This window comes from Oryzias latipes, chromosome 9 (genome assembly GCF_053564925.1).
Source record: "Oryzias latipes strain Hd-rR chromosome 9, Olatipes_Hd-rR_3.1".
NCBI classification, from domain to species: domain Eukaryota; kingdom Metazoa; phylum Chordata; class Actinopteri; order Beloniformes; family Adrianichthyidae; genus Oryzias; species Oryzias latipes.
The window spans coordinates 20,934,294-20,957,291 of record NC_136245.1 but is presented as its reverse complement, the minus strand read 5'-3'; the positions used below and the strand labels follow the sequence as shown (position 1 = coordinate 20,957,291).

Below are 22,998 nucleotides of genomic sequence, written 5' to 3'. Positions count from 1 at the left end.
GTCCAAATGGAGGAACCGGAGAAAGATGATGGAGCTGAGCAGTCGACCTCCAATAAGTGCTTGATTGGCAAATTAAATCGCCATGTGGTTTTTGAAACATTTCTCACTGCTGTGAAATCAGTGAAATGTGAAGAAAAAAAATCATTTCACTCTGAGATGTGTGATAGCAGGGATCAGTTTTATTTTCTAAGTACTAAAAAACTTCTTTTGCATCCTTTCGGATAAGACTTTGTTTCTTCTAGCCAAAGTATGATTTTAGTTTTTAATTTACAGTTACTTAGGATTGTGTTTTTTAAAACACCTAAGCGTTTCACAAATATCTCAAACTGTCAGGTTATCCATCCATCTCCTTAGCCTGCTTAATCCCTTTTGGGTCATGTGGCTGTTGGAGCCTGTCCCAGCTGTTGGGGAAAGGTGGGGTACACCCTGGATGGGATGCAGGGCCACACACACTCACTCAAATTCCTCACCTTGAGACAAATTTGAATCACCGGTCAACCTATGAAACATGCAAACTCCACACAGAAAGGACCCAGCTGGGATTTGAACCAGGGCCTTCTCACTGTGAGGGTGAGAAGGAGAAGAGTGCTAACCACTACTCCACCATTTCGCCCTATGCTGTAGTTAATGATATTAATAATTTCCTTATCTTCTTACAGAAACATTACTTACAGACTTTTTCTTCAACTTTGCAGCCTTAGGAAGATGGTATCAATCCAACGAGGAAATATTTGTGTGGTTTACCTTTTCACTGCAGCTCTGAGATATGCAAACTCAGCATGGTTTATGCAAACCCAGTTCTTGGCACGCACACCGACCTTTCAATGTCCCAGTTCTCTGAGACGACCAAAGTTTGCTATTGTTCTTTGTAACAGCCCAACTGGGATGAGTGTTGGGACATGTCTCAGCTTGTGTGGCTCAGAAATCAAAAGAAATAATAGAAAAATAAGTTAAATAATGTTTGTTACATTTCCTTCTCAATGTCAATATTAAGATGAGTGTAAATGTGATTGATTCCAAGGTTGGCTTTTCACTGCTTCTTTACTTTGGCTTTTTATTTTTATTTTTAGCTGGTTTTGGTTAAAAAATAGACATCGCAGACATTAAATGAGTTATAATCCTGACATTTTTTCAGCTATTTAACAGTTATTCCCTTTTGGCCTTCTTGAAGCATTTCATTTTTGCTAAGTGCAAACATACAAACCCTGCTTTTTCAACTTATCATTTCATGATTCCTATTTTCTCTTATTTTTCAAACTTATCTTCTTCTTTTCCATTTCTTTTGACATTTTCAAGTTTTTTTCTGTAAGCAGCATCTGCCCTGTCAATGTGGTTCTGGATGAGCCGGACATGCCACAGATCATTTCGACTCCCACACACTTGGCTTTCTGTTCATTGGTCCATGCATCTATAACCGCCAGCACGCGTCTTTCAGCAGGCAGACGTGCACGCAGATGGCTCCTTGAGTGAATGAAACGTTTCCAAGGGCCGCTAAATGTTTTCCACGACAGAAAATTGTTGTTGCCCTCGCACGCTATACGAGACAGTCAGATTTTATTAAAGAGTGATTACAAGTATTCTGTTTCGCTGCAAGACATGCATGGTGTTTGTCTGCCTTTATCCCTTTATTCTTTTGCCCTCAGGAAAAAAACACATAAGCATCAACCAAGCAACCAGATTTACAGGTGGCCAAGAAACAAAATCTTAGTTAGCCTACTTTTACATTTGGCACCAAAAATACAGACTTTTATTTTGTAGGTTGATAAAAGACTTTAGCTGGCCTTATCGATGTGCCCTCGCCATGGTTTTTTTGTGTGTCCCTGACATACAAGCTGGGGTTCTCACAAAACAGGGTCAGCCATTGTTAAAACTTGTGTAAGAGCTTCTCACAATCTAAAAGAATAAAAGATATCTGTTATTGTTCTTCTTTACTGCTTTTCTGCTTTCCCTGAGCGAGTTAAGTTTCAGGTGTTAAATATTGTTCCGCTGCAGTAATCGGAGCCATTTTAAGTCTCCAGGAAAACAACTCTACACCACCTGTGTCATAAAAATGCAGTTGACTTTTCAGAGATCTGTTCATGCACGAATGTAGTCAAGTTTATCTGAGTTATTTTATATCTGAGTCTTTTGTCTCTTTGGATTTGTTATAAATTATTGATTCTAATGTTTTTTTTTTCTTTTTTATTAAATAATTCTGGTTTCCGTGGTGGTTTGTGATTCATCCCAGCGAGGGAAGCAACTTGACCCCGGCTCATCATTACCCAGACTTTCGCTTCAAGACATACGCCCCGCTGGCCTTCCGCTACTTCAGAGATCTGTTTGGTATCAAACCAGATGACTATCTGGTAAGGCCAAAATCTTTCTACTCTAGTTAAGGCTTTTTTTCTGTTGAGCTGGTTTGTGGGATCCTGTGGTTGGGACTCAGGATAAAGTTTGGGGTAACATCTAGTCAAAACCCCATCTGTCTGTTAAATCTGTGTCTTTTCGCCTATCTGAGTTTAAATCTAAATATGTTTTGCCTCTTTACATACATTCCTTTTTTTAAACGATTCGAAGGCTAAATAAACCAGCTAAAACTAGACAGCAACAGCGTAAAGTTTCCAGTATGACCTTTTTTTAAAAGCAATCAATAAAATTTAAATGTAAAGGATTTCTAGACATTTATGACATTTACAAACTTTGAGGTTTAATTCTGGCTCATTTATTACGTAAAGCGTTCAATTAAAGATATTTTAGAAGCATTTCTGTGAATGAGGTCAAGACTTTCACAGTTCAGCTTCTCTGGGTTGTTGTCATACCGCTGAACTCTGTGTCTTAGGGGTTTGTAAGTGAGCTGCATTGTCAGGAACCTTGCAGGAGTCTACATTCCATTTGCCTCATTGGTTTGAGTTGGAAATTACACCCAAACTGACCGCATTCCAGCTGAAATTCTGAAGTCGCATTTGCTCACTGACCAGACTGGCAAAATGTGCGAGACTGAGCTTTACCAGCAGAGCCTGAGGATCACTAGCAGATTTTTTTCTTCCCCTGAATTTACAGTTTCCCTTTGAGTTGAAATGTTGCACGTTGCAAACAATGTTTATTCCACCAGAGGCAGTTTCACAAATAAAAGGCAACTGGATCCTATGTCTTAAAAAAGAAAGCAGCAAACAGGTTTAGCATGTTTTCACACCACTGTCATCAGTGAAATGAACTACTTTCAAAATCTGCCGGTTCAGTCAGTTTCAAGGCTCAAACTAACCTTTAAAACTGTTTAGATGTTGAATGTTTTCAATAAAAATGAAGAAGTTTTTATCTATTGTTTAGTTAAGTTTTTCTCTTGCAAACGTATTCAAGTTTTAGTAAGGAGTTTTTTGAGCCTACCACAAAGCTACTGTGTTTGCACCAACATGCATTTTCACAAATGAAGCTCAGACTGTTCATTATTCCACTCGCGTGTCATTGTTGTCTCAATTAACTTTAAAAAAAAGAGGGTTTAGACGTGTTTGACCATTCATGTGTTCTTTGTTCTTGGTACAAAATTAGATTTTGTGTGATGTCGCTATGACTTTATCCTGTTATGACGCCAGTTTCCTATTTCCCATCTGCCTCCTAGCCTTTTGTAAGACCGGCATGCTGCATTCTGAAGTCATTTTGAACAATAAACAACAGAACAAACTAATGTAATTTACAGGCAGCAGTGAGAGAAAGGAATCAGGCACAAGAGAGTGTTTGCTATATGTACTGAGGGGCCTTAGGTGACAATTAATTCATTTAGAGGCCACTCAGAAAATCCCAAATAAAGGAGAGAATGGATGCACATAGAAATGCAGCAAGCTGCAGGTCTGTCTGTGCAGACGGCCTCTGGAGAGGGACAGCAGATGCCTTTGGTGCTTCTCCTCTGAACATGTTGCTCCCGTAACGCACCAATTAATGCCCAACACTCCTAAACAGTCTGCTGCTCTCACAGGCTGTCCATCACATCGCAATGCCTTGTTTGGCTGAAGGCTTTCTATCTGCTGTGTGCTGCTCTTGTTATGTAATTGCCCCAGTTGATGAGTTTGGGTTTCTTTGAATCTTAGCTGTCTGTTTGTGGCAAAGCAGTAAAGTTTTTCAAACTGATGTGAAGCAGATTATGATGACTGACAAAAAAAAACTTCTTATTAATGTTAGAGGACACTAGACGTTTGGTTAAAAGTACGATTATGGTTTGGGGGAAATCTTACCGTGTTCGTCCAGCGCCAGAAAATTGCTGTTCGTGATTCATAAATCCCAAATCATTAGGCCAGATTACACTGCCTGTTATCAGTCTGACGACTAGTTTTGTTCTTAGAAGAGTTAGTCGTATGATGGAAAGATTTTCCTTCTTCATAAAAGAGCCTGAAAACATCTTATTATTTCACATGTTCACATTTTCCCATGGAGGTGCATGAAGGCTCCTAGTAAAATCTGGTTGGGAAAAATTTTTTTGCTTTTGGGTTTAATGTAATATTCATAGAACAAGAAAGATCCATCAATGTTTTAGTATTTAATAAACAGAAGATACACTTTGTGCTGAAGTTGTTAGATATTTTTTCACATAAACCTTTACTGCTGTGTCTTTTACTTTATTGCTGTGTTTAAGCCGCCTTTGTTTTGTGGAATTTGGAAGACAGACTTTGCTGCTTGTCAAACATTAGACTGATTTGTTAGTACTTTTTCATCCACAGTACTCTCTTGTAAATGAGCCTTTGATTGAACTGGTCAACCCGGGCGCCAGCGGCTCTCTCTTCTACCTGACCAGCGACGATGAGTTCATCATTAAAACTGTCCAGCATAAAGAGGCCAAGTTTCTGCAGAGACTGCTGCCGGGATACTACATGGTAAAAAATGTCATCCTTTTCTCTCCATGCATGAGCAATGTTGCATTATCTGGTTTTAAATGTGCAAGAATTGATGCTGCAGATTTAAAATTGTGTAAGATCTTTTATATATATTTCTTATATATTTTATATGGTTTGAATTGTGATCAAAGTTTCTCTCACAGGGCTCAACACAAATCCCCAACCTTATCAGGAAATTGATTTCAGACCTTAGATAGAATCAAACATTGTTTTTAGAATATTTGTTTTAGTTGAAATACCAATATTCCATTTCCAAATGTTCTCTAAAAAATGGAGCAGCAAAAGAATCTTTCTAAACAAAAGCAAGGAGTTTTTAGCTCAAAAATGTTAACTTTGATACTCCAAATGATCTTCATATTTTTTAATGTGATGCTGAGTTTAGAGGAGGGGTGTTGAATCTAACCCTGTGCTGTCTCAAACCCACAGAATTTAAACCAGAATCCTCGCACGCTGCTGCCCAAATTTTACGGCTTGTACTGCATCCAGTCTGGTGGCATAAACATTCGGCTGGTCGTGATGAACAACGTGCTGCCACGCTCGGTTAAAATGCACTACAAATATGATCTGAAGGGGTCAACCTACAAGAGACGGGCGTCCAGGAAGGAGAGGGAGAAAGCCTGTCCCACCTACAAAGATCTGGACTTTCAGGACATGCACAACGGGCTTTATTTCGACGCAGAGACGTACAACAACCTAATGAAGACCCTACAGAGAGATTGTCGGGTAGGTGGTTTTTCTAGAGCACAATCTTTGAGGAGTGGACGGTGCTTTTTAAACATTACCCCTCACTCCTATTAGCACTTATGGAAGCTGGTAGACAGCTTTCTTATATTTTGATGTACCCGCTTAGTCTAGTTTTTCAGACTTTCAGAAAGTATTGAATGTTGTGGAACAAAGATTCCAGTGTGCTTGCCAGGGAAGAGGTGGGGGGGAGTATAATTTTTGGGTGAACCTCTAATTTTGCCCCAGGTTTGCACAGCTAAAAGACTGAATGGTATAAAGGGTTTGCATCATGAGATACTCAGACCTTGGTTTGAAGGTAATTTTCATAACTAAAGGCTCACATTTCATCTACTTTTATAAAAAAAATAATACAACCTGCATGCGTAGAAAAATAAAAGGTTTGTTTTAGCTCAAAAGGAAACAAAACAAGAGAAACAGTAGGATTTTGGCTAAAAACAGGACAAAGGACCCTAGAGATCTCGCAAACAGAACTTTCATACCGGATCAGTTCTGGCAGGGATTGACAACAGTTAAAATATATTCAACTGTAACTGAGAAATTGAACTACTGTTAGTGGAAGACGAAGAAGAGGAAAGCATGTTTGTAAGCAGAGAGTGAGAAGGAAAGGTAGGAGGACATTTCTTAGAGTAGGAGCTTTAAACGTAGAGACTGACAGGGAGAACTTGAGAGTTGGCCGACATGATGAAAAGAAGAACGATGGATATCCTGTGTTTAAGAGACCAGATGGAAAGGGAGCAGGGCTTATGGATTTGGAGCAGGTTCAAACTGATTCATCATGGTGTGGATGGAAAGAGGAGCAGAGCAGTAGTGATCCTGAAGGAGGAGTTCTCTTAGAATGTTCTGGAAGAGGAGGTCAGATAGGTGGATGATTCTGAAGCTGGAGGTGTGAGGTTGAGTCTTGTCAGAGATTCTGTCCCCCCAGGTAAGATATGAGCCAGAGAGGGATACATTCTGGAGGGAGATGGACGAGGAGATTCAGGATCTTTCTGGAGAGGAGACAGTGGTGATTGGGGCAGACTTTGATGCTACGTTCACGGAGCGTTCAAGAACGTGCTAAAAGCATGCATTTTAACGTGTGGTTCACACTGGACTGTTGCTACGCGATATTAGCGCCTGAAGCTAGAGTTGGAAGAAGCTTGGTGCAAATGTCAGAGTGGTGTAAATCTTGTGAATCCTGACCCAGACTTTTTCTTTCTCAATTTCGATACGTAAAAGTCTTGGTGTCATCTAATTCTGGCCGGGCAAAAAACGCTGTTATGAATTTTCTCTTCATGATCCATTTTTAAACACTTGGCACTTCCTAAAATGAAAAGGGACGCCCTTTGGTATGTCACTACCAAATCCGAGTGCCTGATTGGTCAAAGTTTGAACTGGTTTTACTTTGAATGTGAATTCAATGGATGCACTTTTTGTAGGTAGAGCACAAAAAGCTGTGTGTTGGTGCATGAACTTGAGAGGTTTGTAAGCGGAAGCCCGTACGCGCATTTGCATAAACTTTTTAGTGAAAGTTGCAGAGGGTGGGTCACGCGCGTCGTGTAAATGGAGGTGGTGAGGAAGTGATGGGTAAGATTGGTGTTTAGGACAGGAATGCAGAAGAACAGAAGGTGGTGGACTGGTGGAATCAGAAACGCAGATAAGGAGACTTGTTGGTGGGAAGAAAAGTATTGCTAAGAAAGATAGGGACACTGAGAAAACAGCAGACAGGAGTGAAGGGAGATGCAGCACAAGGTGGAGGTGCCAAAGGCCGAACAAAGGGTGGATGAGGACTCGTCCGACAGGTTGGACGGTCACAGAGGAGGGAGAGGTGGATTAGGATTTCTGACTGGGCTGTTTGACAAGATCTTGGAGAGTGAGAGGACGTTTGAGGAATGGAGAAGTCTTCTGGTTTCTGTTTTTAAGAACAAAGGAGACAGGTAGTATGTGGAAACTACAGAGGAATAAAGCTGATGAATCACACAATAAAGTTATGGGAAAGGGTAGTGAAAGCTAAGATGATGTCACAAGTGAGCTTTTGTGAGAAACAGAATGTTTTCATAGTAGCTTTTCTTGGTTTCAAGAGCACCACAGATGTTTGCTTTGATGATGCTTCTGGTGAAGAACAGAGGAGGTCAGATGAAGCTCCATTCTGTCTTTGTAGATCTAGAGAAAGTCTATTGCTGGATCCAGAGAAAGGAGCTGTGCTTTGTATGAGGAAGTCTGGAGTAGCAGAGAAGAACGTCGGAGTTGTTCAGTTCTTGGATGAGAGCTACAAGACAGTGGTGAGATGTGACAGAAGAGGTTGACATGAAAGCGGGACTGCACAAAGGATCCGCTTTGAGCTCCTTCCTGTTCTTTGTGGTGATGGGCAGACAGACAGATTAAGTAATTCAGGAAACTCTGTGGACCACAATGTTTTTGGATGACATTGTGATCTGTAGTAAGAGCAGAGAGTGTGTGGAGGAACATCTAAACAGGTGGAGGTTTGCTCTGGAAAGGACAGGCCTGAAGGTCAGCTGCAGTAAGACAGCTTCTGTGTGTAAATGAGAGGAACTCAAGTGGAACAGTGAGATTACAGGGAACGAAGGTGAAGGTGGAAGACTGTAAAGGCCTGTTCACACCGGGACGAATTTCGCCGGCGATTTTCGCCGACGTTTAACGCCTCGTGACTAAACAAAGGGCACCAATGAGAGTGTGCACACCGACGCGTAAAAACGCCACGCGTCAAAAAAAAAACGCCTCGGGTTCGTTTTTTTTTTTCGACGCGTCGCGTCGAAATCTACTCGACCAATGAGAATGGCGCTTTTGCTCACGTGTCTGGAGCTTCTGAAGTTACAGGAAAACACAACTTGGGGGCGCTCAAACACAAAACTGCCTTGCTGAGCACACATACCAGCGAAGAAGATAGACGCCAAGTAGCGTCTACACAGCCGCGAAGCAATAATGACGGACATTCTAAAACATCCCCGAACCAAGTACCAGTTGGAGCTACTGGTGCTTGAAATATTCATGTTTTCTTTGTTTGATTCTGACAAGCGTGTAAATACTTGCTTTCTTCTTCTGAGTGAAAAGCGACTTTAAGAAGCGTAAAGTTGCGCAGCGCCACCTTGTGTACAGGAGTATTTCTGTTTTACATTAAGCGCCATCTAATGTCAGGGAATGAAATTGCATGTTCACTCCACTCATCGTCAGCGAAAATCGCCTGGGTGTGAACACAAAAAACGTGGCGAAAAACGCTGGCGAATAACGCCTGGCGAATATTCGTCCCGGTGTGTACGGGCCTTAAGTATTAAGGTCAACAGGCCAGAACAACAGTTAAGGCCTGTTCACACCGGGACGATTTTCCCGACGTTTAACGCCTCGTGACTAAACAAAGGGCACCAACGAGAGTGTGCACACCGACGCGAAAAAACGCCACGCGTTAAAGCGTCAAAAAAAAAAAAAACGCCTCGGGTTCGTTTTATTTTTTCGACGCGTCGCGTCGAAATCTACTCGACCAATGAGAACGGCGCTTTTGCTCACGTGTCTGCAGCTTCTGAAGTTACAGTAAAACACAACTTGGGGGCGCTCAAACACAAAACTGCCTTGCTGAGCACACATACCAGTGAAGAAGATAGACGCCAAGTAGCGTCTACACAGCCGCGAAGCAATAATGACGGACATTCTAAAATATCCCCGAACCAAGCACCAGTTGGAGCTACTGGTGCTTGAAATATTCATGTTTTCTTTGTTTGATTCTGACAAGCGTGTAAATACTTACTCTCTTCTTCTGAGTGAAAAGCGACTTTAAGAAGCGTAAAGTTGCGCAGCGCCACCTTGTGTACAGGAGTATTTCTGTTTTACATTAAGCGCCATCTAATGTCAGGGAATGAAATTGCATGTTCACTCCACTCATCGTCAGCGAAAATCGCCTGGGTGTGAACACAAAAAACGTGGCGAAAAACGCTGGCGAATAACGCCTGGCGAATATTCGTCCCGGTGTGTACGCGTGAAAAAGAGGGGGAAAAGCCGTGTGCAAATGGGTTGGAAAGGGTGTGAGAAAGGATCCATGTGAGATGTTTGACGAGTGTTCGCAAGAATGAAAGGAAAGGTGTTGCAGACTGTTGGTTTAGAGACGGTGGATCTGAGAGTCAGGAGACAGAGCTGGACGTAGCAGAGATGAAGATGTTGAGTTTCTCTTTGGAAGGATGGATTGGATAAGGAATGAATACAGCAGAGGGACGGATCATGTAAAGGCCCGTTCACACCGGGACGAATTTCGTCGGAAACGCCTCGTGACTAAACAAAGGGCCCCAATGAGAGTGTGCACACCGACGCGAAAAAACGCCACGCGACAAAGCGTCAGAAAAAAAAACGCCTCGGGTTCGTTTTTTTTTTTCGACGCGTCGCGTCGAAATCTACTCGACCAATGAGAATGGCGCTTTTGCTCACGTGTCTGGAGCTTCTGAAGTTACAGTAAAACACAACTTGGGGACGCTCAAACACAAAACTGCCTTGCTGAGCACACATACCAGCGAAGAAGATAGACGCCAAGTAGCGTCTACACAGCCGCGAAGCAATAATGACGGACATTCTAAAACATCCCCGAACCAGGCACCAGTTGGAGCTACTGGTGCTTGAAATATTCATGTTTTCTTTGTTTGATTCTGACAAGCGTGTAAGTACTTGCTCTCTTCTTCTGAGTGAAAAGCGACTTTAAGAAGCGTAAAGTTGCGCAGCGCCACCTTGTGTACAGGAGTATTTCTGTTTTACATTAAGCGCCATCTAATGTCAGGGAAGGAAATTGCATGTTCACTCCACTCATCGTCAGCGAAAATCGCCTGGGTGTGAACACAAAAAACGTGGCGAAAAACGCTGGCGAATAACGCCTGGCGAATATTCGTCCCGGTGTGTACGGGCCTTTAGACGTTTTGGTAATAAATACAGGGAAGCAGATTGAGATGGTTTGGACACGTTCAGAGAAGAGACAGTGATTATGTTGGTAAAAAGATGCTGAGATTTGGAGACAGACCAAAGAAGAGGTTCATGAATATATAGTTAGAGAGTGGAGGTGGAACCTAACCCTGGAGGAACCCTAACCCTAGTACCCTAGAACACTTTTAATTCCCCGCCAAAATTGCAGTTATTAGTAATTGTAATGAGTAATTCCACATGATGAACTCACAAATATTCACATTTTATTTGTCTTTTTGGTTATTGCCCCCTTTCCCAGAGTTTTTCGTATCATCAAGTTCTGGTTTTAGGTTTGATTTCTTACTATTGTGTAGTAAGAAAGTATTAAAGAAATGACATCCTGCTGAATTTTGCTAATAGCTAATTAGAAAGAAAAAGGGAAATGCTTCTAATTTCAATGTAGAACCAGATCATGTTGTTTTTCAGAGGGAGGTGGGGTGTCTCCACTGAGCCGTGAATATTTAAAAAAGAACTTGGAGCAGTCATTTTTAGAAAATGACAATAAAGGAAACCTTAAGCTATGTAACATTACTTCATCACTCCTTGATGACTTCCAGTATTTTAGGGTGTTGTAGTTTCTATGTTAGTTGTGGAGTGACAGCAAAGCCATAAGCGGACGTTTTGCAAGAGCATTTGTTGAATTGTACTGTCAGCAGTCTGGTGTCACCGCTGGAACCTGATCAGGATGTTGCTGTAAACGGGAACGGGGCCGGAGACTGGGATGAAAGGCTTCCTGGCAGGGCTCCTGCAGGACTGAAGTAACCTGCCAGATAAGGCAACCGTGCATGAAAACCTCTCAGATGACAATTAAGTTACTTTCAGTCTAGTTACCCGGTACTTTGATTTTTAGTGTAAAAATTTTGGGGGGGAAAAAGGAAAATGTGGCATGAGTTTTTAACTGCATGTGAGCATAAATAATACAACTAAGCCTCTGAAGACTAAAGATAAAAGAGATTTTGGTAAAACATACTTTTGATTCATAATTTAAGGCAGTTGGTTTTTTCTAGCAAAAGATTTCTTGGAAGGTTTGGAATCTCAATCACACGCTTTTTCCTCTGTTGTTGCTGAATTCAACGGAGATTACCGTTTGTTTAGAGGAACTAGGTGTAATCTCCTCAGGTTGACTTTGCCACTGTTCCTCATTTTCTCTTTAATGCTTCCTTAAACAGGCTGCGGTCACGGTGACACCCTCCACCCTTGTCTTAATGATTAACCTAAGAACACACACATTTACAGGATTTCTTTTTCTTTAAAAAAACAAAAAACTTCTGAATGTGCACCTTTCGCTTTCTGGGCGTGAAAATAACACACATTTGGATGGATACAGTATGTTGGGGTCTTCAATGCAGCATCTGTTGGAGCCTCTGGTCTCTATAGTTTGTTTTTGTCTGAGCTTCCTGTGCGGGAGGCAAAATGCCCTCTAAGCAGAATCTCTGTATATTTTCATGAGTAAGCAGCTAACCCTGTCACCCCAGGAGGGGACCTAAAAACAGAGAAAGGATCAGTGGAGGCAAAGCAACAGGGTGGCAGAAACTAGAAAGTCCAGGATCAGGATCACATCTACAGAGTGTGAGGTGGTGATTATGGTTTCATTTGGTCAAAGTTGATGAAAAGAAGTAGATTTCTCCATTTGCTGCATGGCACAAAAGAACATGCAGGCCCAGCTGGCTTCCTTTTAAGTCTATGTTAGTCTTCTGCTCCCCTGACGCTCACAAAAAGCCAAAACAGCATTAGGCATTAAAAATTCATGCTGAACTTGTAGAGTAAAGCAGACAGGGTTTGTAGTAAATGGAGTCTGTATTAGTGCCAGTGATGTGTGATTTTTAAGTGAGAAGAGCATCCCGACTGCATTACAGTGACAGCAGCAGCAGCCGAGCAGGTGATTAAATACAGAGTTTTTACTCACAGTTTCTGTTTTACTACATAAAAAACATACAAACCTTTAAATCCAAATATTTTCAGACTAGCCAAAAGTTATGAGAGAATAATAAACATTTTGTGAATGCAAAAATCCTGTCAAAACCATAATTATTTTTTTTTTTGATTACAAAAATGAGAAACATGTCAAATCCTCCAAATTTGGGATTTCCTCACATGTAAGGTTGGTCATCTTTTCAAAAGTTTGGTTGATGAAACCCACATTTTCTGAATGAAACACTTTTTGATGCTGATTTTAAGAAATATTTTAACATAATAAAAGAAGGAGCTTAGATTTTATTTTTGTAAGTCTCTCTTTTTTACAGATTTATCTCCTAAACCATAATAGAAAACGCTGCAAAATATAAAAGGTTATTAACACAAAAGGAGGAGCACAAAATCATTTGGTTTAGGTTTTCTGCTCTAGGCATCTGATTCAAGCATGTTGCGTTTACCACTCTACTAACATCGACTAAATGATTCCCTCTGGTCCCAAATTTGATAATCAAGAAAAATGATTCTTTCTGCACTCAGTAGAGTGAAGGCAATTCAATCGATGATTAAAAAATATCTAACTTGATACCCTGCAATATGGTTAATCCTAAAATATTACATATTAGATTAGTTTTACATTTGTTTCATTAGAAGAAAAAGGAAAAAAAGAACAATTGGACACCTAAATAGATTTTTTGTTTTTATTTAGCAGGAAAACAGAAATCAACATCTTGGTAAGCCTGTACCTAATGAAAGCCCAAGACAATATCCAAATTCCCACCCTAACCCCTATATAGTGCGCTATATAGTGCGTTCGCCATGTTGTAGTGCTTTCCAAATCTATAATTCCAAAATCGAGTGCCCTAGAAATTTCCCCAAAGTCTCTGTGAAAAACTGGTGTGCATTGATGCTCACTAGATTGGCGAATATAGATCACAATGCATTGCGTCAGAACAATTTTTGCCCAAAAAATGTATTTAAATTAATTTTTTTAATAAATCAACATTTTTATCCTCAGAAGACAGTGGACTAATAAATAATCGTTGTAAAACGCTCATATCTATTAGATTTTAACTTTGTGAAATCGATGACGTCATATCCGCCGTTTAAAAAAGCATGGTGTCTGAATTGCTTTTAAAATCCTGGGCACTACATAGTGCCGCACTATATAGTTTTTTAGTAGTTAGGGGTTAGGGTGGGAATTTGGACATAGCCCAAGTTTCCTGTTTCTTAATGTATGGAATGTGGAGCCATTCATACTATTGAATAATTAATGAAAACTTAAGCAGGAACATTTCAGCTTGTATTTCATGGCAAACACACCATCAGTGTCCTCCCAGAATCGATACTGGTAGCTGACGGTAGTTACAGCAGAGATGGCTCACAGAGTAGCTGTGTCACCGTGAAGTTGTGTGTTTTGGACGACATGCTCCCATGGTATGTCATCACCTCAACACAGATTCATTTGTGTGGAGTCTTCAGGGTGGATTCTGCTATGTGAGAAAGCTCAGTCAGAGCAGTAATGACCATTCACTGTGAGAAAACTGAACTGTGTTTGACATGAAGGACACCTGGGAGAGGAGAGCAGGTTGAGTCAGGGAGAGACAGAGCATCTGACTGTCAGGATCAGGATGCACAAGATTACACAAATTTCACTGAAAAAGTACCAGTGTGCCTTTTTGTGATGGTGTGATTGTTTGCTGGAGAGCGGACACACATGTAGGCAGTCTGGCGTGTGCGTGGCGCTTTTCAAAATGGTTGCTGTTTGACTAGGCTGTGGGAGTGGAAGCGAGAACATGTAAATTGTTGATATGGAAAATACAAAGCCTCAGTGTTTTGTTTGAGTCGCTCATTAATTCTGCTTTGTGTTTGTTTCCGCCTGTAAATGTGAAAGCTTCTTTACTTTCACTTTATTCCATCAGGTCCTTCATGGGGTTTTCATTCATTTGCGGCGCTAAACAGTTTGACCTGAATCCAGAGTCAGATCATTATTTCATAAACCCGTTTCCTCCATCACATTAGCTTTTCCATTTTATGCTACAGGAATCTATTGCTCATGCACAGCAGGTCTCAGTGTCCGAAGCTAGAAAATAGATTTTCCTTATAGTGTACTTGTACACAAAATGTTTAATAATTAATCATTTTGGATATATTTATCGTGTGGAGTTTGAATGTTTTTATCCTAGATTATTCCTTTCGTTTCCCACAGATTCCAATCTATACCATCTCTTGTGTGGACTTTTCTTTCTACAAATTTACATTTTTAGGATGTAAAATGTAAAAAAAAATGTTTACCCATAAAAATCGGAGTGATATTCGAGCAGTCTTGAAACGCAAATCCTAGTTGAAGGAGACATTATGCTTCTTTCATATCCATCAAGGTTGCTGTAGTTGTCTTCTAAGTTATTTTTAATTTTTTCACAAACTATTTAACGTCATTCTGTGTGCTGCAGTGCTAGGACAATGAATTCACTGTGATGAGCCTGACAGTTTATTTACGCTGCATACAGAAGCTCTATGAGTCGAGCAGAGGGAGAACTTCATGGCGTTCTCCTACTTTTCAGCAGGTTTCTGATGTTTCTTTGGAGCAAATTTTTTTCAGCATAAAGGCAAAGGATTGTTTTTTTTTGTCAGCATGCCATGAGTAGCCACTCCTTTATTATTGATATTATTTTTATTTTTAATCTAGTTCATATAAATTGCCTGGCAATTAAATGATATGGCATATTATATGTTTTCAATGATTCTTTCCCATGTGGAGTCACGTCATGCAGAGGGAATATTTCCTCCCACTTTTTACTCACAGATGTTCATTGTGAAAGGTAAAAAAAAACAGTAAAGTTTTACCACAGCCCCCTTCAGCCTCTTGACGAAAACCTGGCTTCTCGGTAGTGACCCTGATCCGCTAAGCCCTTTTCTCAGCCCCTGTCTCGCCGTGAGGCTGCTTGACTTGAGGAGGAAGAGACACTACGTCACAGAGGCTCTGGGAAACGGGGCAAAAGGCCCTTCAGACAGGTCAATGTGTAACACTTGGCTCACTGTGGAGAAAAACCCTGTTTGTTTAATTTAGAACTGGTTTAAACAGATATTTACCTCTGCAAACCTTTTTTTTTCTGGTGCCTAGAGGGATTAGTAATGCTGGCATATTAACTGTAATGCATCTGAAGGTAAAGCGCCTTTTTGAAGTTGATCTGATCAGCAACATATTCATGTTAAGCTCTCACACTGCCTCTCTTATGCGTATCAATAGGTGCTGGAAAGCTTTAAAATAATGGATTACAGTCTGCTGCTGGGCGTGCACGTCTTGGATCAGAGCCACAGAGACTTAGGCGATTCGGGCCAGGCAGGGGGCGACGGCAGGAGACCTGTGGGTCAGAGGGTGCTTTACTCTACCGCCATGGAGTCCATCCAAGGAGACGGCAGGGCAGCTGAGGCTCTCACCACTGACGACACGTGAGTTAGCTTATGTTGGGGGCGGTGGAGGGCTGGGCCAGGCTGGGATGGGGGGGTGGGGGGTTCACCAGACACAAACTGAACACATATTTGGTCACTCTGTCTCCGTCTGCCTCTTATTCACCACTTTTCCTCTCACAGAAGTCCCAGCGCTCATTCTTCACCCCGGGCTCTCCGGCACAATCAGGCTCTCACATAACCATAGCTACACAAATACAAACAGAGTCACTGTTCTCCGTATTTACAGCAACACGCGTGAACGCTCTTACTGTACGGGCCTCTTTTACAAACACTTGTAAAAGAGAGGCAGAACTGGGGGGACTTTATTTGAAGCATTGCTGCTGACGGCTGCGATGGTTTTCCTCTGTTCTAGGATGGGTGGCATCCCAGCCAGAACACACAAAGATGAGAAGTTGTTCATCTTCCTGGGAATCATAGACATTCTACAGTCCTACAGGTACAAATCTTTAACAAACTCTCTGAATCCTGCTGCGTCCTCTACGCCCAGGACAGGAAAGGTTTTGTAGCTCTCAAACAGGCAGTAATATCTCGGAATGGCAGAATTACAGCTCTGATTGATGCTTGCCCATCAGGAAGACCTCTTATGGTGAATTACCATCATGCACTGATGGAAGGAGCTAATAGAAGCAATCCTAAAAGGACTGGAGACTTTCTTCTCTTTCCACAATGTTTTAAATTGCCACAGTGGCCTATGGGCCTCCTTTATTTACTCATTGATTTTTTTCTTCTAGAGTGCACAAAGGCCTGGTTTAAGACAAGCAGCTTTCTGGATCAAGCACTTTTTAGGCCTGTGTAGATTAGTGAACATCATATCCAGCTATGCCAGGCTTGAAGCCTAAAATCATTTCTGTTTGCTTTTAAAAAAAAAAAATTAATGACCCTTGGACTGATGTTCATCGCGGTGAAATAGCACGCGCCTTTGCTTTCTCAAGCTGAAAGTGGGCGTTATTAGAGAAGATAGCAGCTGTGTGATAGCAGCTCTCATCTGGTTCTATCCTCTCCCAGGTTCATCAAAAAGCTGGAGCATTCGTGGAAAGCCCTGGTCTACGATGGCGTAAGTAGATAGTCTTCCTAAATTTGACACGCTTGCTTTTCTGAAGGAGCCTTTTATTTGTCTGCAAGCTGCAGAGCTTAAGGCCTGCTTTTTGCTCTCGCACGCCTGCAGGACTCAGTCTCGGTTCATCGGCCCGGGTTTTACGCCAGCCGCTTCCTCAAGTTCATGAGCACACAAGTCTTCAGGAAGACGCAATGTAAGTTGGGAGGGGGCAGTGGAAAGCAGTGTGTTACGTGGTGCATGCACAATGCTGCAGGATTACTGAAGGAACGCTCTATTGTTAGCCGGAACTGAAACCTTCACATCTTGAGTCCTATATGTTGGGTCTTATCACATGAAGGTTTGCAGCAGACCAGTTTATTACCATTTCTGAGTATTTCTTTGTGAATCAGGAGCAGAGGAAAAAAATGCAGTTTGAAAAGAGCCTGTAGCTGTGATGTAGATTAAACAACGCAGGCCACAAGCTCCCTGCTCTGCTCCATTCTGATACATCAACTTGCAAGAAAATAGATCCCTATGCAACGTTTTTATCTCCATCTGAGCTGGTATCTGGCTCAGAACTGTACGACCGGATAGCTCCAATCTTTTTGTTGCACCAGTAATGTTAAATTAGGGGTTTGAGAGGCTGCAAACTAGCAGGAGAGAGTGTAAACAGATGGGTGATGGGAAGTGGGGACGGGTTAAGTCCTCGCTAACAGTTCCACTCACAATTCAGAGGCAAATCTAATGCACTACTGCCACTCTGCAGAAACTAGAAAAAGTTTTTTTTATTTTGGCTAAACCTGCTTTACAATAGATCAAATGATGATCAAATTCAAGGTGTAATCAAAATATTATTACCGGTAATTATATTCTGTCCATGCATATGAGTTAATTAACTATTTAATAAACAAGCTCTACGAAACTTTAGAGCGGCCCTGTAAACCCCTTTCTCAGCACTGATTTATCAGCAGCAGACAGATCCTCTTGTCTGATTTACTATGAACACGTTACAAAGTCGCTCCTGTGTGGCGGCAGTTGGGGAAGCCAGGAAAAGGCTTTGGAGATCCCATCAACATCAAATATACTAACCATGTTATGTAAGCTCCTAGGACCCCCGTGGAAACAAAAACATGGCTGAGGCACTGATTTCAGGATTTAGCCATGTGCTGGAACCCCCCCCCCCCCCCCCACACACACACACACACACACACATACCTCCCTCTGCCAGAGGGACATGACAGGGGGATTCATTTCATGCTCAAATCACGAGGCGGAATAAAGCTGGCTTTGAGCACACATGTGCTTCCCAACACTTTAATATTTGCTAATTTAGATCTGATCAAGTTTCATTTTATGTGAAAGCGCCAGTCTTTTTATTTTTTATGTTCCCCTTCCCCTCTGCCCGATTTCGTCCATTCCCTGACTTGTATCCTTTCATTTCCTCTTTGTAGCAATTCGATATTCTCCTTCAAAGAGGACCCGCACCTCCATTTCTGCTCTGAAGTCCTCTTCACAGGAGATCCTTTCATCACACACAGATGGGGAGCACGAGGAGGACAGGAGGGACAGGCTGGGCGGAGCACGCAGCCTGGCCAGTCTGGACGGACAAGGTACAAAACGACAAGCTTTCTGATTCGCCGTGAAGATGGCTGATTGTTGAAGATGCATAGACCCAAACTGGCCACGATCTGACTTCTGCTCATGAGTCAAAGGATAAAAGTTCATAAACTATGTCTGACCTTTGTTTTAGAACCTGATGAAGGAGAGAGTGTGCATGTCAGAGACGGAAGCGTTCCGATTGTTGTACCTTCTGATTCACTCCGTGGTTTTCTAAATAAAAAATTAGAGCATATGAGGAAAATTAGCCTTACTCAGAAATGGAAGGCTGCTTGAAAGAAACATGCACATTTACTAAAACCTTTTAATTTGAGGAATTATATTCTCCTTCCTGTTTGAACCTTGAACTCAGCAAAAGAAAACATGGAAGAAACGAAAGAACTAACTAGTGTCAAAGTCCTCATTTGATGATTTATCTGCAGTGGCACACTAAAGATTGACTGAGTAAGGATTTAAGAATGGGAACTTCTTTTGTTTCATTTTTCAAAATAAAGGGCTCACAGTAAATGTAAAGTTGGCAGTTTTCATGGATTATTGTTGTAGTAGCACCTGCTTGACTAAAACATGTAATTTTTTTTTTTTTTTTTAATTCTCTGATTTTCTTTTTCTTCTTAAAGGGGGCAGGGTCATGTGGTGCAACAGTGCAAAGATCATAATAAACTTTCAGAATGCCCCTTTTAAAGCAGTGCTGATTCAAACTAAAAACATTTCATTTTTATTATTATTATTATTTTTATTATAGGAATCCCTGTTTAAATTTTGGATCAAAAGGAATTTTAAAAATAACTTTTAAACCAGTTCTAACTTTTACCAAAAAAATTCAGCATTATTAACAACTATTAATAATGCAAAACAAACACTATAAAGAGTTACCGCACTAATGGGTCATATTTTTCGAGGTATTACAGAATTCCGTTAACGTATTCTATTTTTTTATGTTATCTGAGAGTTTCTGTTTCTCATCATCTGAATTCCACTGCATTTGTATACCACTGTATTGATGACCTGGAAAAATGTGTTTCAGAATCTCAGCTGTTACAGAGGAGCACCTCTTTGTTTCTATGAGTATTATTTTAAGATAGTTAAGGATAGCGATTTGACTCTTTTTTTTTTCTTCTCCATTATTATTCTGTCGTAAGGTTTGGAAATGCTGAACTGGGGGAAGTTATGCCTCCTTTGACTCTTATTACTTTGTTTAACTCCTAAGTTTGATAATTGTGTTTTTAGTTGAGACGTACGGCCACGTTTTGCCTCCAATTATAAGAGGCTTCTTCTAAATGTTACCTAATATTAAATTTAGGAAATTGGCATCACACAACTAAACACATTTTTTCTTTTTTAGCTATATTTGGTTCATATCTGCGTCCCGATCTTGTCCCCGCCAACCCGTCCTTCTACGATGGCTCCTCCATGGGGACCATCTCCACCTCCACCATCTTTGTGAACGTGGATAACCAAACGGAGGAGAGGTGGAGTATTCCATTTGCTTTCAGTCTCAGATCATCCTGACATGTTTGCCACCTCGATGAAAGATACAGAGGGTGTGGCTAACGCACACAGCTTTACGGGTTGACTTGTGATCTGGCTTTGTGTGGTTTTATTGCTGACATGCGTCACGGAGCAGATCACTCAGCTAGCTTGGCAACATGCATGTTATACAAACACAACAGCTCACCAACACAATGCAGACAGTTTTTTAAAAAGACAATATGGTCAACAGAAAAATGTCTTTTATAGCAAAAAAAAAAATATTTTAGAGAAGCTCATTGAATGTGTCAGCATTGATTAGTAGTTGTTGACCTTTATATGTCATGAGTTACCTGATAATCTATCATCAGGTAAAAATTACAACAGCTAGTTTTATATTAACAGGTTTTATTACAGCTTCAACCCTCCTTTTCCCTCTGGGAGCAGACAGTTTAGATTCCTTCTTCCTTAAGCTTCTTTGTCTTTTACCCTTCATATTTTTTCATCTTTCACCTCTCCTCCTGTCCAGAGCGTTGTGCTCAGACTTTTCCCTCAGACTGTGTTTAAGTGTAGCGCCTTGCGTCTGTCCGCCGCTGATACCCTGACATTGTTCTCGCAAATATTTTCATAAATATTTTAATAGCAGTTTTAGCACAGTTTGACTTAGTCGCGTAAAAGCTGCGACAGAGGAAGGAAAGTGCTGCTGTGTGTAAACGTCAACAGTAATCCCTGCCTGCCAGCTGCTTGGCTCGCTGGGCTGTCAGGTGTTTTCAGATCAGGCATAAAGGTCTTGTTTATCTATATAGATTCTGATCTGTTCATCTCTTTTGACTTTACACGTCTATACCAGGAATTTTTAACAGCTGAACAAAGTGATCCCTCACAGGCCCATAAAAGAGAAACTCCTCAAACCTGGACTTACCTGAGATGCTACTTAAAGAAAAACTGCTGTGCTGCTGCCCTCTAGTGGTTTTTACCTGATTGAGCCACGGTTTAAAAAAATCCTGGGGTACGCCAAAATAACACGATATAAATATAATAGAATCTAGCTAAGAATATAGTTCCCTAAATGTATTTATGCTAATTTAGTGAGGTACTTTAAAACACAAAGGTGATGTCCTGACAGGAATGGTAGAAAGTCACAAAGAAAGTTTTTTCCTCAGCAGCTTTAAGTGTCTCTGTGTTTGTAGTTTAGATTTGAAATGCTCACACAGATATGCTGTGGAAAATGGGAGCAATGTTGAAATATCTTAGTAGCAGTCGAGCTTCAAACCACAGTTTGGTTTTACTTCAGTGAGTTTCTTTGGCTGCTTTAATGTCATTTCCAACAACTGAGTCTGAGCCGTGTGGATCCCTAAAGGCGTTCTATTAAGACTGAAGAGAAATAAAATGACGATTTCTCCAGCATCAGCTTTCAGACGTCCTTCACAGTGATGACTTGCTGTTTCCTCAGTGAGGGAACATTTCAAAAGGCATTTCTCCATATTATTAGAAAGCTACACTGTAGATGCCTGGGGGAAAAAAAACACTTTTCAAAATTTCAACTGACTTTCCGGTAGTAAGAACATTTGGTCAGCAAATACATAAACTGCTAAAATAGCAATCAATTATTTATGGTTTGAGTTGCTTCTTTTTATGTTGACATTTTTCACATTTTTTCAATTTTACATTGAAAACCAAAGCAAAAATATTTAAGACTATAAAACGTTTTGCTTAAAATTGCTACTGTGCAGCAATAAACTAGCTAAGAGTTGTGCATTTTCAAATGAGTGTAACTATTAAAAAAGAGGAAAACAAATTGAATAGAAACTGTTATTTCAAAATCTTTTGATCATTTCTTTTTGTAGACACATTTTACATCTTGATTCAAGAAAAGTAGCTGCTACTTGCTGCATATTCAATAGTAAAATATGTATTTCTAAAAAGTAAAGCTATTTTTTAAAAGAATTTTGTCAGATTTTTCATTTTTATCACAAATGTAAACCTTTTTCAAAGATAATCCACTTTTCTTTTTTAATCAGCAGAAAGCTGTTATTTGAAGGCGAAATACAAGTAAATATATGTTTACATTTCTGTGCAGTATCTTTTTTAAATCAAATTTAGCGTTCCTTAGTATGCAGATAAATATATACAAATAGAGGATAAATACAAATGTAATGTAAACGGTTGTCATTTTAATATGAAAAAAAAGCGTTGTAGCGTTTTACCCCATTTCTCCTGAAGTCTATTTTAAACATACAGTCTCTGAACGTTTGGTTTGGAGTCATTCATCAAATCTTATCGCCTTGAGAAAACTATTGTGAGCCATTTTTGAGAGTCTGATCATCTCTTAGGGGCCTCCTTGACAGGTTTCATTCTCCGCAGCCATGTTTTCCTCCGTGTTTTTGACTGAGTGACTTCAGGCTCAGACATGAAACCCCTGAAGGCGTCTGACATTCAGGTTCTGCTCTGTTTCAGAGATGATGCTGCATCCAGCTCCACATTCACCTTGGAGGACAGCGCCATCTGCCTCACTTCAGAGCAGAGCACGGTGGATGTAGATCATGATGAGGGATCTGACCTCGATGTGTACTTGGTGAGCTACGATTCTGTCACACTCAAAGAAATCCACTAAAGCCTTTTTATTCTCACTCTTCTCTTTTTTTTCCTGTAGTGAGAAGAAAAGCTTCACGTTGTTCTTTCCTCCTGCCATGCATAAGACAATCACCACGCTCCATTGGACGTGCCAGGACGGCATTTGACTCCATCTTCCGTGCTGCTAGATCCATGTTGCCACTAGTATTTGCCAACAAATGAAAATACTACAATTCCCACTGGTTGGTGGACTTAAGAAAAAAAAAACAGAACCTAGCCAAGTCATGTGAAAGGAGTTGGGCCAGGAACCGCATGACATTTTGTTTTAACTGCTGACCATCGAGCTGAACTTTTTAGAGCGTGTATCATGGTAGGGCCATATTT

General features: G+C 40.8%; 1 protein-coding gene across 2 annotated transcripts in view; it reads left to right on the top strand.

The window, feature by feature from the left end:
* pip5k1bb (phosphatidylinositol-4-phosphate 5-kinase, type I, beta b) overlaps positions 1-22,833 on the top strand; it is a 38,254-nt gene extending 15,421 nt beyond the window's left edge. For both annotated transcript variants that reach the window (XM_078952277.1, XM_011479245.4), the window contains exons 5-15: positions 2,228-2,345; positions 4,689-4,841; positions 5,289-5,585; positions 15,697-15,899; positions 16,273-16,356; positions 16,926-16,974; positions 17,086-17,170; positions 18,408-18,566; positions 19,916-20,042; positions 22,498-22,615; positions 22,694-22,833. In XM_078952277.1, coding sequence (XP_078808403.1) covers positions 2,228-2,345; positions 4,689-4,841; positions 5,289-5,585; positions 15,697-15,899; positions 16,273-16,356; positions 16,926-16,974; positions 17,086-17,170; positions 18,408-18,566; positions 19,916-20,042; positions 22,498-22,615; positions 22,694-22,696 — 1,396 coding nt within the window. In that variant the 3' untranslated portion in view covers positions 22,697-22,833. The remainder of the gene's footprint in view (positions 1-2,227; positions 2,346-4,688; positions 4,842-5,288; positions 5,586-15,696; positions 15,900-16,272; positions 16,357-16,925; positions 16,975-17,085; positions 17,171-18,407; positions 18,567-19,915; positions 20,043-22,497; positions 22,616-22,693) is intronic.
* The last annotated feature ends 165 nt before the right edge of the window (positions 22,834-22,998 follow it).